Source organism: Thamnophis elegans, chromosome Z (genome assembly GCF_009769535.1).
Source record: "Thamnophis elegans isolate rThaEle1 chromosome Z, rThaEle1.pri, whole genome shotgun sequence".
NCBI classification, from domain to species: domain Eukaryota; kingdom Metazoa; phylum Chordata; class Lepidosauria; order Squamata; family Colubridae; genus Thamnophis; species Thamnophis elegans.
Window position 1 is genome coordinate 96255966 of NC_045558.1, and position 14418 is coordinate 96270383.

General features: G+C 35.0%; 1 protein-coding gene across 4 annotated transcripts in view; it reads right to left on the reverse strand.

Moving 5' to 3' along the window:
- The window catches only part of MED24 (mediator complex subunit 24), a 66871-nt gene extending 52702 nt beyond the window's left edge, over positions 1-14169 (reverse strand). For all 4 annotated transcript variants that reach the window (XM_032235417.1, XM_032235416.1, XM_032235415.1 and 1 more), the window contains exons 1-2: positions 14093-14169; positions 11261-11402 (exon numbers count right to left, since the gene is read on the reverse strand). In XM_032235417.1, coding sequence (XP_032091308.1) covers positions 11261-11393 — 133 coding nt within the window. In that variant the 5' untranslated portion in view covers positions 11394-11402; positions 14093-14169. The remainder of the gene's footprint in view (positions 1-11260; positions 11403-14092) is intronic.
- Positions 14170-14418: the final 249 nt, after the last annotated feature.

A 14418-nucleotide genomic window follows, 5' to 3' on the forward strand; every position in this document is an offset into this window, starting at 1 on the left:
TTCATATCTTTTTGGGGAAATGTTTAAATGTTAAATAATACTTTATGATGCTGAACTATATACCAAGGCTTTGCAATCTGAGTGTTTATTAAGATTTTTGGTTGTATCAAGCTGTGTGGTGGTAAAAATGATACTAAAAAATTATAAACGTATTTGGTTTATAATTTTGATTGTTAAGGAATGGTTGTTCAAAATTTGTGATTTATCTGTTTTGTCAAAGGATGCAGGAGGATGATAGAGATGTTGTGGTATTTAACAACACTATATTATAATATTGCATTTAGTAAACCAGTGAATATCGATAAATGTAAAATGAGAGAGATTTTTGTTTATTTTCTTTTTTTCATTGATTATATTCTTTGATTTGAAATTTTTCTAATTTTTTTAGATGTAAAGGTATTTGTTAATTGCGCATGTTAAGTATGTTAAATATAAAATAAAAATAAATAATTTTAAAATAATTTATTAAAAAATATTAAAACTTTTTTCTATAAAGACAAATACAGAAGTATATAAAGAAAAGAAAGGAAAAAAAAGAAAAGTGCAAATAAGAATACAGTTTAAGAAATTTAAAAAGATAGTTAAGAAATGACTTTTGTCCTTCTTTCCAGTAGTTACAAACTCATATCAGATAACCCTCAACTTACGACTACCGTTGGGGCTGGAATTTCTTTTGTATAGTGAATCATTGCAGTTGTAAGTCAAGTTGGACTCAATTTTGCAACAATTTTTATGGCAGTTGTTAAGTGAATCTCCACAGTCTTTAAGTGATGCTGCAACCAGTTGTGTATGTAAGCCCGGTTGCCAAGAGACCAAATGTGATTATGAGATTGCAAGGGTGGTGTGACAGTTGTAAATGCAAGTATAGGTCATAAGTCACTTCTTCTAAGGCCATCATCACTTTGAACCATCCTTTAATTAATAGTCATAAGTTGAGGACTACTTGTGCCCCCGCTCCTTAAAATTACAATAATGTCTTCAGCCCTTTATTCACCGTTTTTTCAATCATCAAATCTAGGAATCACCACATCACTTTTTCCATTTATAGCAAAGTCTATAAAAGATTTCCAGGCTTTTATAAAAGTACTTACTGTTTCATCTCTGACCAAACAGGTCAGTTTTGATATTTCTGCTACTTCTGCCTTATTCACAATGCATTCCTTCCTTTTAAGTACTTTGGTTTTTCTCCATTTTTTTTGAGTATACAATTTATGTTGTTAAGTGAGAAATTTGTTAAGTGAATTTTGCCCCATTTTACGACTTTTTTCACCACATTTGTTATGTAAATCATTACAGTTCTTAAATTACTAACATGGTTGTTAACTGAATCTAGTTTCCCCATTAACTTTGCTTGTCAGAAGGACACAAAAGGGATTGTATGACTCTGGGATATTGCAACAGTCATAAATGTGAGTCAGTTGTCAAGCATCCAAATGTAAATCACATAACTATGGTGATGCTGCAACAGTTATACTAGTAAATGTGAAAAATTATCATAAATCACTTTTTCAGTTCCATTGTAACTTTGAATGGTCATTAAATAAACTGTTGTAAATGGAGGACTACCTGTAGTAATCTTGCTGCAGTTACCATATATAAATCAGTATTCCATAAGTTTTTTTCTAACAAACTTCCCTTAGGTCCCAAATAAAAAGAATTCTGATTTCATCTCAATATTAATCTTCAAAATCCTTTGTATCCTCATATATTCTCCGATTTCTTTTTTTTCCTCCCCACAGGTCAACAATGCATAGTAAAATATTCCTTCATGTCTTTCAGATTTCCATCACTGACTTGAAGTACCTTTATACAACTTAGATAATTTTTCTGATATTCTATTCTACCAATACATCATTTTCTAAAATATCCCTTAAAAACACATGAATTTCAATCTCTCTATCCACATTCTCTCCCATTGATCCACCTGTATATTGTAACCAATACTCTCTGCCCATTTTCTCACACAATCTTTAATTTGTTCCTCTTCTGTTTCAAATTCCAACAGTTTATTTTCTTTTGGAATTATATGTTCATCATTTGTACACAATTCATTTCAAATTTTGTTTTAGGTTGTTTAATCTTCATTATCTTTTAATCTACATTAAACCTTTATCTTAATTGTGCATATAAAAACCACTGAAAACTAAATCTCTCTGTAATTAGTTAATTGTTCTCTTAAGTTCATCTTCCTGTGTTAATAAGTTTTGATATATTAACAATTTCTCTTTGCCTGTTGTTTCTCATCTATAAAATACTTCCTTTGCTGAGGAAATGTTTAATTATAAAGCACTATAAAATACTTTCTCTGAAAAGTTTTAATTAATTATTTGAACAACTACAGATGAACATAAAAGGGCACAGGGAGAATCTTCAACACATAGTTATGGTTTTATGGTTTTCCTTAAGTTTGCTTTGATTAAGTTGTTTCTTATCCTCAAAATTCCATTTATTCTCCCATTTCTAATCAAGCCACAATTCTTTGTTTTGGAAACATCAGCCTTTCCCATGAACATTAATCACAATCTCACAGATTAGCAATCTTAAAACTATTTGCAAAGCATCTAACAATTTCTGAAAAATTAACTATTAAAATTTATTTTAAATTTACATGCTTTAGCCAGTGGACCTGGGTGGGAGACAGTGTCTGTCTCAAGCATCCTTGAAATCAAAATCAAAATTATTTGATGCTGAAAAATAATATAATATTAAAATCTCATCAAACAATCATGAAAAGTGGTAATGATAGTGAGTACATCAATTTTAATTTTCAATATGCAAAATACTGATAAATATAATCTACACGAATAAAAGTTCATTTATAGCCTTCTATAATATTTAAAAATGGGAAGGGGATCTGAGAGAAAAACATTTAGGAAACATTGCCCTAAAATACCAATAGGCAGAAGAAAAGTAAGTGTTCTTTCTTCCAACTGTTTAAATATAGCACTACCGTATTTTTCAGAGTATAAGACGCACCAGAGTATAAAACACACCAGAGTATAAGAAGCAGCAAAGTTTTGAAGAGGAATTTTTTTTTTTAAGTTTTTGCACTAAGCAAACCTCCAAAAACAGCCCGTTTTTCATGAAAACGGCCCCGGTTTTTTTTTTTAAAGGGCATGAATAGCCCTTAGGAGGCTATTCGGCTTAGGAGGCTCCGGGGGTGTGTGTGCAAAAACGAGCAAAAAATGGCCTGTAGAATGCTGCTTCTAAAAGCTTTCTAAAAGCTATGCATGGCCATTTTGGCGAAGGGGCGGAGTTTTGGGAGGCAAAAAATGCTGTATTCAGTGTATAAGATGCACCCAGATTTTCAGCCTCTTTTTTGAGCAAAAAAGGTGCTTCTTATACTCCGAAAAATACAGTAATTTATCTTCATATCTCCCAGCAAAATACATGAATTTCTGAAATTAAGAAATCTGGAGTGAAGAATAATTTTAAACTAGAAAATGTCTACCAGAAATCTAGCTGCCAGATTTGGGGCCAATTAAAATTTCCATAACTTCTTAAAGCCAGTTTCTTGAAGATCTAATTCTAATGGTTTAATCAGGAATTTATGATTATATGGGTAAATGTGGCTAAATCATTCACAACAAAAAAGGGTCCAGTTATGGGGATGGCAATATTATATTAATCACTGCATTAACGTATGCGTACATGGACATCATGTCTCAGATACCCCCAAATTGTGGACCAGATATTTAAGAGGGAAAATGCTCCCTTTGGAGATAGAAAGTATTCCCTCAAATTGATTAACCCCCTTTCTCCTACCATCAAAGCTTCAGGCTTGTCTGGATTTAATTTTAATATTACAACTCATGCTGTGTGTAGCACAGTCTTGGCAGGAGACAACCAGAAACCCAGCAAATCTGACAAAAATTGAAAAGGAAGGTGTATAAAAGTGCCACAGAATTTTACCACTTTTTACAAGCTTTCCCAGCAGTCTCATAAAAATAGTAACTAACCTGGGGAATAGAACTAAGTCCTGTAATAGTTATACTTAAAAAAAAAAAAGAGTGAAGTGAAAGTTCCCTAGTACTACTGTGTTAAGCCTACTCTTAACTTGGGAGCAGGGCCACAACAAAGTCATCTTATAACTCCCAAGTCTCAAGGTAGTTCAGAAGTTAACGTCAGAGACTATTAAGGCATTCACAAGAAGAGACAAGTTGTCCTTATCAGGCTCTGTTAATAAATAATCTATCAGGACAACCCATACCATATCTATGGCATTGCCTGCCCTAAAATAGATTTAGATAATTGATTTCACTCAAAGAACGTGAAGTTGTTCCACCATCATCCTCTCAAAAATGGGAAATTCAAAGATGGCCTGAAATAATTAAAAAGCAAACAATCTATTATTGGTTTTGTAACAGGTGGCATATCACTGGTACTTCCCCAACATAAGGATAATTACGGATCAGTATTTCCCTGATTAATCTCTCAAGGATATGTGGTTGCACAGATTCATCAAAACACCATCTTCATAGACTGAAACTGATCCAACAAGCCAGGACAAATCAATGCAACATCATTCAATGATGTTATGAATATAAACTAAGTTGCTTATATTCATGGTCAACGGTAAATATGGCCAAGAATATAAGCAACTTCATCTATAAATGAAGTCTATAAAGATATCATGCTTTGCTACCAAAGATTCAAGGAGGACTTCATTCTTCTAAAAGGGCCACATTAGTCCCAAAATCACTTGAAAAATTAACTTATCAATCCCAAATCATATAAATACTATAATTTAGAAGTAACTAAATTCCATTAAACTTTTCTTAATATCATATAAATTTAAAGCTTTGTGGTAAGTCCCATCCATAATCCATATTCTTCAAAAATGAGCTGCTTTCCTTCCTATGTACACTCTTTTCGACTACACAATGGAAACCCACAAGTATGTTATTATAGCCTATGTACTTTCTTCTACTTCTTCCACTTAACATGTTTCTTACAAGTCATGCATCCACACTGCATGACTTTTCCAGCCTCCTACTTCTATTTTCCTGTAAATACTGGACCTTGCCTTTTCTTCTGCTGACACATTCTTTTACCACATATGCCACCATTAGTACTGTATATTCCAATGTGGTTTTAATATCTATTCCATTGTTCTTTCCACTACTCACACACATATACCAAGAATGTGTATGCCTTTCCCATCAATCTTTTAAGGAGAACACCAACATATGTTAACATTTTTCAGGACAAAGCATGGATAAAAAGAAGTTACTAGACTTCCAAACAACCCTAACACAAGTATCTTTCCTTTTTATACGTACACCTTGTGCATTACAGTTTTAGTTATTGGAATTTGGGGTTCTAAGAAGGGAAAAAGTAGCATGCAGAAAGCTTTCTGTGTTCTACAAATAACAACTCACTAGAAAGAACCTCTGCACATGAGAACTGGTATTTCAAACTCTACATCTTTCTAAGAATTAGTGATTCTTCTAACAATTGTTCGGATGGATTGTTCCATGCATCTACTGTCATTATTCCAAATGCAACTGTTAAAAATTTCAATTTTTCAGTAATCAATAGGTCTTGCCAGGGGTGCTATACTTAGCAGCCGTTCAGCTCAAATAACCCCACTTCTCATACCCTATATTCTGGGTTTACCTCTAAAGCAATTTTAGAAAAGCCATACTTGCTGCAAATTCTGGAAGCGCTAATAAAGTTTTACTGTTTTATATTTATATTAAGTGTTTTTATGCACATTCTTTCTATGTAAATTAGATATATTTGCACAATGTTATTTGTAATAGGAAAATTTATGGTGCAGGGTCCTTGATGCTCTCTGAGCCTTCTTGTTTTCTTGAAGACATTTCATTACTCTAAATAGGTAACATCATCAGTGCTAGTAAGGAGTGCTATTTGCTGCCAGTTTATATTTTTGTGTCTTGCCTGTTTGTGTGGGTGGCAGCGGTCTTAGAGATTCTTTGGTTGGGCTATTTACTGATGGCTGTTTGGCAGTTTCTTGATTGAGATATAGCTTACTTGATTGTTAGTCTGAAGTTGACCTTGGAGTGAATCTATGCTGATCTGAGTGCTGATTATTGATGGAGAGGTGCTGTAGTCTTTTTCTCTTCTGGATTGGTTGATTGTCTCTTTTGTATAATCTATACATGTTGTTAATGTTTACGTGTCTATTGATGGCTGATTTGTCAGAGTGCCAGGCTTCTGGAAATCCCCTTGTATTTTTGGACTTGGCCTGGTCTAGGATTGTCAAATTTTCCCAATTGAAACTATGTATGTATGTATGTATGTATCAGGGGTGGGTTTCTCGCCCCGTTCCAACCGGTTCGGTTGGAACGAGGCCGGCGGCGTCCTCGCGCACGCACGCGGCGCACGCATGTGGCATGCGCATGCGTACTAGCGTCTGCGCGATGCTCCAGCTGCTCCTGGAGGATCGCGCAGGCGCTGTATGCATTCTGCGCATGCGTGGAAAGCGCAGAATTCGTAAAAACCGGGTAAGGAGCGGGCGCGGGTGTGCGGGCGCGCGCGGGCGCGGGGGGGGGGGCTTCGCCGTTCCCGGAAGTTACTTACTTCCGGGTTCGGCGACCAACCGGATCGCAGGGACCGGTGCGAACCGGTCGAAACCCACCCCTGGTATGTATGTATGTATGTATGTATGTATGTATGTATGTATGGTTAGATGGATGGATGGATGGATGGATGGATGGATGGATGGATGATATAGATAGATATAGATATTCATCATGTCTTCTGGCTGCCAATTGGTGTTAATGGATGTGTTCTACCAATTTATTGTGCAAGTTGAAAATTGGCATGGGCTAATGATTTTATAGGCAACGTCTTGGAAAATACACATAATTTATCTTAATATTTTTAGAAGGCAATCAATCAGGAGAAAGGAAACAGATTTTGACAACCTCAGTACTGCTCTCTGATTACCAGAAAACATACCTGTGATATCCATTCGTTTACTTAATCTCCCATTTCTACAAATTCACACTTTTGATAATTACCCATGATTTTTACAGGATGGTTTGTTTGCATAATTATGCAGAAAAAAGTATTCTGTCTAAACAAAGAGCTAAAATTAATAATGTTTGTTTAGATTTCAATATTAATCCAAATATGTTGTAAAATTAAACCGAAGAGTATAGAGCTTTAAAAGTTTTATAGCCTTAAAAATGTTGAGCAGACTTTGAATTCCCAAGCTTGCACCATACAAGAAATTATACTAGGATTATTATAAAAAGGACATCTTTTAAAAAAATATTAAGAGAAATATAAAAAGAATGCAAAAAGTGAGAAAACTCAGAAATCTATAGTGATAACACATTTAATTAATTAATGCAAAGTTCCAGATAGATATTCTACCTACTCCTACAGAACTACAGGTAGTCCTCAACTTACAACCATTCGTTCAGTGACCCTTCAAAGTTACAACTTTGGAAAAAGTGACTTATGACCATTTTTCATACTTATGACCATTGCAGCAACGCTTGGCAAATGGTATGATCCCTAGTTGCAATGTCCAGGGCTCAAGTTATCACCATTTGCAATCTTCTGACAAGCAAAGTCAATGGGGAAGGCAGATTCAGTAACAATTGAGTTACTAACTTAACAAATGCTATGAATCATTTAGCAACTATCCAAGAAAAGTCATAATCTGGGGCAAAAATCACTTAATTGTCTTGCCTAGCAATAGAAATTTTGGGGTCAATTGTGGTTGAGCACTACCTGAAATTTCTAATAATTTTATGAAGACTTATGAAGTCTTCTAAAGAAGAATATCATGAGGCAATGAGTAACAAGAAGGAATACCTTCATTGAAAAATTAAACCAAGGTGAGACCAGCTTAATTTTCTCTGAAATGGCATTTTTCATTGTATAAATGAGTCATGGTGAGCCTTTGACTTATATATTTTCCTTTTCCCAATTTTCTATATGGAGATTTTTTTAAGTATTGTAATTCCATTTTTAAATAATCACTGTTTTATTTATCCAAAGGAATAAACCACAATGAGTCTTAACTATGATGAGACAGAAATCTATTTTATTAATTATCATTAATTCAAATAATCATTAATTATATTACTTGTTTCTCTAATACCACTTTGAAATAGTCATATTTTGTCTTTAGATTAATCTAAAATTCAGTAAACAGAAGTAAAAGTTTTTAATATATTTCCAGTACAAGAAACTAAGAAAAAATTTGGAAGCTACAAGCTCTGACTGTATCTCCTAAAAACCTCTCAAGAACTACAATTTTATGAGAATTCTGCTTAACTGCCTATTTATTCCAAGACTATTATCTTTTACTGCTAAAGCTAGAACAATTTTAAGGGTGGGAAATTGTGTGTGTCAGTCCAAAAAAAAAGCAGAACAGATTGAGGACTTGTAAGGGGTGTGAAAGATAGAAAGACATACTGAGAACCTATCTATACTATAAAAATGAACTTGTTCCAAATCAATTCTGTAGATTAGGCGATTTCCATTAATGTAGTAAGTCATATTGGCTTTCTCTAAATGAGAGAACAAAGCTCTGCATAAACTATAATTTATCTCCAAACTAGAGTGCTTTTATGCTAAATCTGAATAAAAGATTGGAGCAAAGCCAGAAAATGTTTATAGTTGGGCAGCCAGGCTACAAGCCAGATTTTGCACACATATTCAGCAAAGCAGTAAGAAATTTCTCTCTTTGGGCATCTCAGATTGGCAGCTGAGCTGTTTTCAATCACAAAGACATAGATTCTTATGTGTTTCCTGGCAAATTGTCCCCTTTTTCAAACCCAAGTAGGCAATTGCAATATCAGTAGCATCTTATATGGCTTCTGAGTACAAAAAATATGCTATAATAATTCCAAAGTAAGAAAATGTCACCAGATGTAGGTGAGGTGTTGGTCAAGACATTTCTAGCCTCCCTTTCTCAAAGGAAACCCAAAGCCAGGAATAACTGCAGAAAAAGTTGATTGATAATATCCAATCAAGAGTAAAAATTAGTCCATTTCCTATACTGACTATTATTTAAGAAATATATTTTTATATTTCTGTTAAACAGTTCCTTCAGTGGCAAAAATAAATAGAAATTACACATTATGTTGTTTTGAAGCGTTTAATTTTAGATTAATTGGATGTGTGCATATGGGGTGTTAGTGAAAAAAATATGGTTTTAGTGCAGTAAATTACAGAATAACAGAATAGTGCTATGGACGACACTCTGCAGATGCTATTAGGGCAGAGAAATAATGTTGTTTTGCTGCTCTTATTGCCATGACATAGGCCTTAACAATGGCTCTAAATCGTGTCCTATCGAAGTCATCCTTTTGACCTCTGTAGAGAACATACGCTAAATAATAAATTTTAAAAGTCATCCTTTGTTTTCATCCAGTGTCATCTAGGCATCTTTTAAACTGTTTCAAAACCCACAGTTCCTCCATGAACCATGGGGAAAGATGGGAGTAATAGATTAAGAGAGCTCCATAGATACAAACCTGTCCAGAGCTTCAACAGCCTTTCATTCCAGGTTATTACTAAGGCTTTGGCAGGGCTGTGCAGCAAAGCCTTTGAAGTATCCTCCAGTTCCCTCTGGAACCCATTTGGGTCCATAGGCCTCTGGGAGCAGATCATACAAATGAGTCCAGTTTCTCTACAGAGTGGAGAGATTTAAGAAAGCCTCAAGAACCCAAGCGCATGATCTGACCGTGACAGAGGGATAATGCTAGATTCCTCACCAGATCACACTGATATTACTCCAATTCTAAGAAGAATATCAGGTCTGGCTTGTGTTCCAAGTCAGACCAGTGATAATCTGGAATAGTCCATGGCTGTCATGAACTCTTGAACCGCTTCTGAGGCCAAATCCAGGAAGGCAGATTGAAGTCACTGAGAACCATAAGTCTGGGGAACTTCACCGACAACCTTGCAATGGCCTCTAGCAAATTGCCTATAAGTGAGCTATATCTGCAATGAAATACATCAGAGCAGCTGCCAGTCTCTTTTTGAGAACAAACACATCAACTCTGAATCTGTCCTCCTGTGTCCTGCATTCCTCCTTGTTATCTGAACCTTGATTCTTTGATCTGACTGGCAGGCTGGCTGACATTCTGGATTCTCTCAGAATTTCAGTCTTTGAACCTGTACTCCACTGGCTCTGTACTAAGATTTCTAACCATTCAGATCTCTGGCAAGACCTGACCCTCCTACCTATATTTCTTGCAACTTTCTATCTGCTTTCTGTGTAATTACTTGCTACTCTATTTGTAGCTATACTTGTTACATATAATTTAGTGTGCATACATTCAGCCTGAAATAAGATACCATACTTTCTTCAAGCTACTGAGCAACCAGAATTTGACACATTTACTCTTCTTGAAGGTGTTTCACTATGCCAATCTTCAGGAATGCAGTTCTATTAACTGTTTCACACATTTCCCATTCCAAGAAAGCTACGTCATGGAAGATGAGGTAAAAAACACTGGCTGAGTGCTTCAGCCAGCATGGAATCCATTTATACACACAATATGAAAATGAAAAGCAGTGTTTCCTATTATGCCTGATACAGACCAAAGCCCCTAGCGTGGTGCCTAGTATTATGCATGGATAAAAGCCTTAGTGAAATGTTTAAATCTCCAAATGTAAAATAGTAAAATAATTAGTAAGTACAGAATATTCATTTGCATAACACAGTTACAAGTTCAACTGTGTTTTTTTCTTTTTGACATCTGTAATCCCTTAATTTGGAGTAGTTTTTATAAAGTTAAAAATGTTTGACTATATTTAATAATCCAAAGGAATATTTGCCAGTGTTCATCTTTCTTATTAGCCTGATAAATCAAAATATCTTTATTTCATCACATACCATGAGGGAAAAGACAAGCATTTTAAACAACTGCAACCCTCATTTTTTAATTGATCTGCTTCATAATTCATAGAAATCTACTTACCAAAGACTCTAGGTAATAGACATAAGGAGATTATAGGACAAAGATTTCTTTTCCAAAGGAAAATAATAGCTACTTTGAATACTTGGCACCACCTGCATAATTTCTAACACAACCTCCTTGTCTTAAAGTAACTAAGCTTGATTTAGCACTGCACTTACTAGGCTCTGGAATTCACTGTAAGGCTTGGGTTGTCTGAAGTACCAGAGTGGCCAAATACAAATGCATGTGCTGCTAAACAAGAAATAATTTGTCATTCACAGCAATTTGTTTTTCACCGAAGACCACAACATTTAGGATCAACCCACAGTTTAACATTTATGATGTACAAAAGGGATGAACCACACCTGCTAAGTTCAGGATGTCCCAGGTAGTCCCCTTGGGGAAAAATTTCTTCATATTTATGGCCCACTGATAATCACTCCACCTTTCCTTCCAAGCCTGGAGGATGGCCTGTTTGAGATTGACTACTTTCATCATCTTCCTTTCCTGAAAGAAATAGAGAAAATGTTTACAGTATGCATGTCCAACCCATGGACCGTAGTGGCCTATGGTCACTATTAGCTGGCCCTACGTAGTGGGCAGCTAATAAAGCTGGCCCACAAGATTGTAAACTTTTAACATTATTATGTGATTTTTAGCAATATTTTTAGCATTACAATATATTTTATATGCAGCTAAAGACAATTCCTCTTCAAACCAAAGGTTGGATACCCATAGTTTACAGTAACTCTATCACATATCATCATCAGGTTTCTGATTTCAGATATATAACATTGTATTATATATAAACTGTGTAATATTGCATGTTATAAACAAAATTTTTACAACTCTCATGACTTTTTGCCCATACATATGGCCAGAATATTCAGGAAGCAATTCTCAAACAGAAAGTGGAAAGAAAAAATATTAATACATCAGATCACAAAATACTATAGCACAATCATTTCACACATTGCTCTGAGGAGAAACAAGGACACTTATAAAAAATGTCATAAGTGCGGGAATCCCCGTATTTTAAACAGAGAAAGTTTAAAATACAGGTAATCCTCTACATGACCCCAATTGAGCCCAACATATCTGTCACTAAGTGAGGCGTTAAGTCAGCTATTAAGTGAGGTTTGTGTCATTTTACAACTTTTTGCCATTTTTGAGCAAATCGCTGCAGTTGTTAAATGAATCATGCAGTTGTTAAATGAATCTTTCTTCCCCATTGACATTGCTTGTCGGAAGCCAACTGGGAAGATTACAAACTCTGATCATATGACCCAGGGACAGTGCAACTGTCAAAAATAAATGCCACTTGCCAAACTCCCAAATTTTGACATCGATCATGGGGATGCTGCTGAGATCATGTGTAAAAACCAGTCAAGTGTCAGCTTTTTCAGTGCTTTGTAACCACTAAACAAATGGTGTAAGTTGAGGACCTCCTGTACATATTTTAAACTGTAAGCTTCTGGGGCAGAGACTCATTCTATGTAAAATATATTGGATCAGTGATACAGTTGCTCAAAATATGTCCCCACTTGTTTTGCTTTACTTTTCAAAATGTATGTTATGTTTTGAGGATGCGGTGGCTCAGTGGCTAAGATGCTGAACTTGTCAATCAGAAAGATCAGCAGTTCAGTTCAGTGGTTTGAATCCCTAGTGCCACGTAATGGTGTGAGCTCACATTACTTGTCCAAGCTTCTGCCAACCTAGAAAGCATGTAAAAATGCAAGTAGAAAAATAGGGACCACTGGTGGGAAGGTAACAGTGTTCCATGTGCATTCAGTGTTTAGTCATGCCGGCCACATGACCACTGTGATATCTTTGGACAGCACTGGCTCTTTGGTTTTGAAATGGAGATGAGCATCGCCCCCTAGAGTTGGGAACAACTAGCATATATGTATGAAGGGAACCTTTACCTTTACCTTAACATCCATTGACATCAGTTTATATTACACATTAGTTTAAAAAGTTTTGTTAATACCACTATTTTGTGTGTGCAAGCATACATACATACATATATACACATAAAATAATATATAACGCTTTTTAATCATGTACTGTGGCTTACCATGTTATCAAACCATCTGCCCTTTTGATTTCCAAAAGTTGAGGTATGCAGTCTACAAAAAAACTTAGATACAAGACCCAATCCTCCACAGTAGCTAGTTCCATATTGAGCAAATTAGAGAGGTGCAGTTTTGTTAAAAAGCAATGCATAAAGGAGAATAAAAAACAGTAGTGGGAAGTATATGCCTGTTCATACTCCTCAGCTTAGAACATCATGAGAACACTTCTTACACTGCTTAAGTATTATAGGAATGAAACCTTTATTTATATAAAAAATGGAACATAAGTGCTATGGTATGTATGAAATCATACCAAATTATTGCAACTTAACTGAAATCAGAAAAAAATATTTTCTGTTCACTTTTTAAAAACTACTATCAATAACCATTTATGTTTTCATGATGAAGCAACTGGGAAGTACAAAACTTTGATTACAAGCATGTTAGGATCATTACACAATTAAACTTAAATTCAGAGATCAGAAAAAGTACCTTTTGCTCACTTCTTATTAACAAGCAAGTTAAGATCCTTACACTTTTATTTGATTACAAATATTAGATTCTTTACACTTCATGAATTTTAACATAATCTCTAATAAGGTCCTTAAATCTCCTCAAATTTTTCATATGCATACTAATGTATAATCTGCATAGCAGATTATTATGTACTGGAATTGTCAAAACATAAACCATTTATATTACGACAGACATTGATTTTAATCAAAAAGGCATCGTTAGGTTCTTAAGCACATTCACTTTAAGTATGAGTGATAATCATGGTAATTTTAAATGGTAATTTTAAAAAGATTCGTTTGAAGCAATTTAGGGTACTTACTGCCAAGCAGTTACACATATCACTAAAAACTCCCATTTTACGGATGCCCTGGAATCCCTTAATAACACTATGATATTAAATTTCAAGCAGATGAGCCAACTACGGAAACAGATTAATAAAGTAGCTTATACCAGAACTGAAATACATTGTTATTCCTTAGTTTCTGTTACCGGTTTGGGGACACGAAACGTGATGGACTAAAGCGGAAAAATTAAACAGCGAGAGACACTCTACAGCTCATTTATGATAGCGAAAAGAGAAGGATGAACATCCTATATTAGACTTACCAGCTCCCATTCACTTATAAAGGAAACACACAGCCTTTACCTCCTGGAATCCGCCATCTTTGTACCTTAGAAAGAGCCTTTCCCAGATTGGCTAGAACAACCTTCTGCACTGCAAAGGCTCTTGGGAGTTGTAGTTCAAAAGTGACAATTGTTTAACACACGTGTTAAGCTCAAATTAGCAAGGGAAAATGGAATTTATTTCTGAATATACATACATATGACACTATGACAAAGAAGATGACTAAACACTAATTTCATAGCCTGACATTACACCTTTTTTTCAGAAGTTAGGGAAGCATTTTTATGAGTGTACTTAATTATATTTA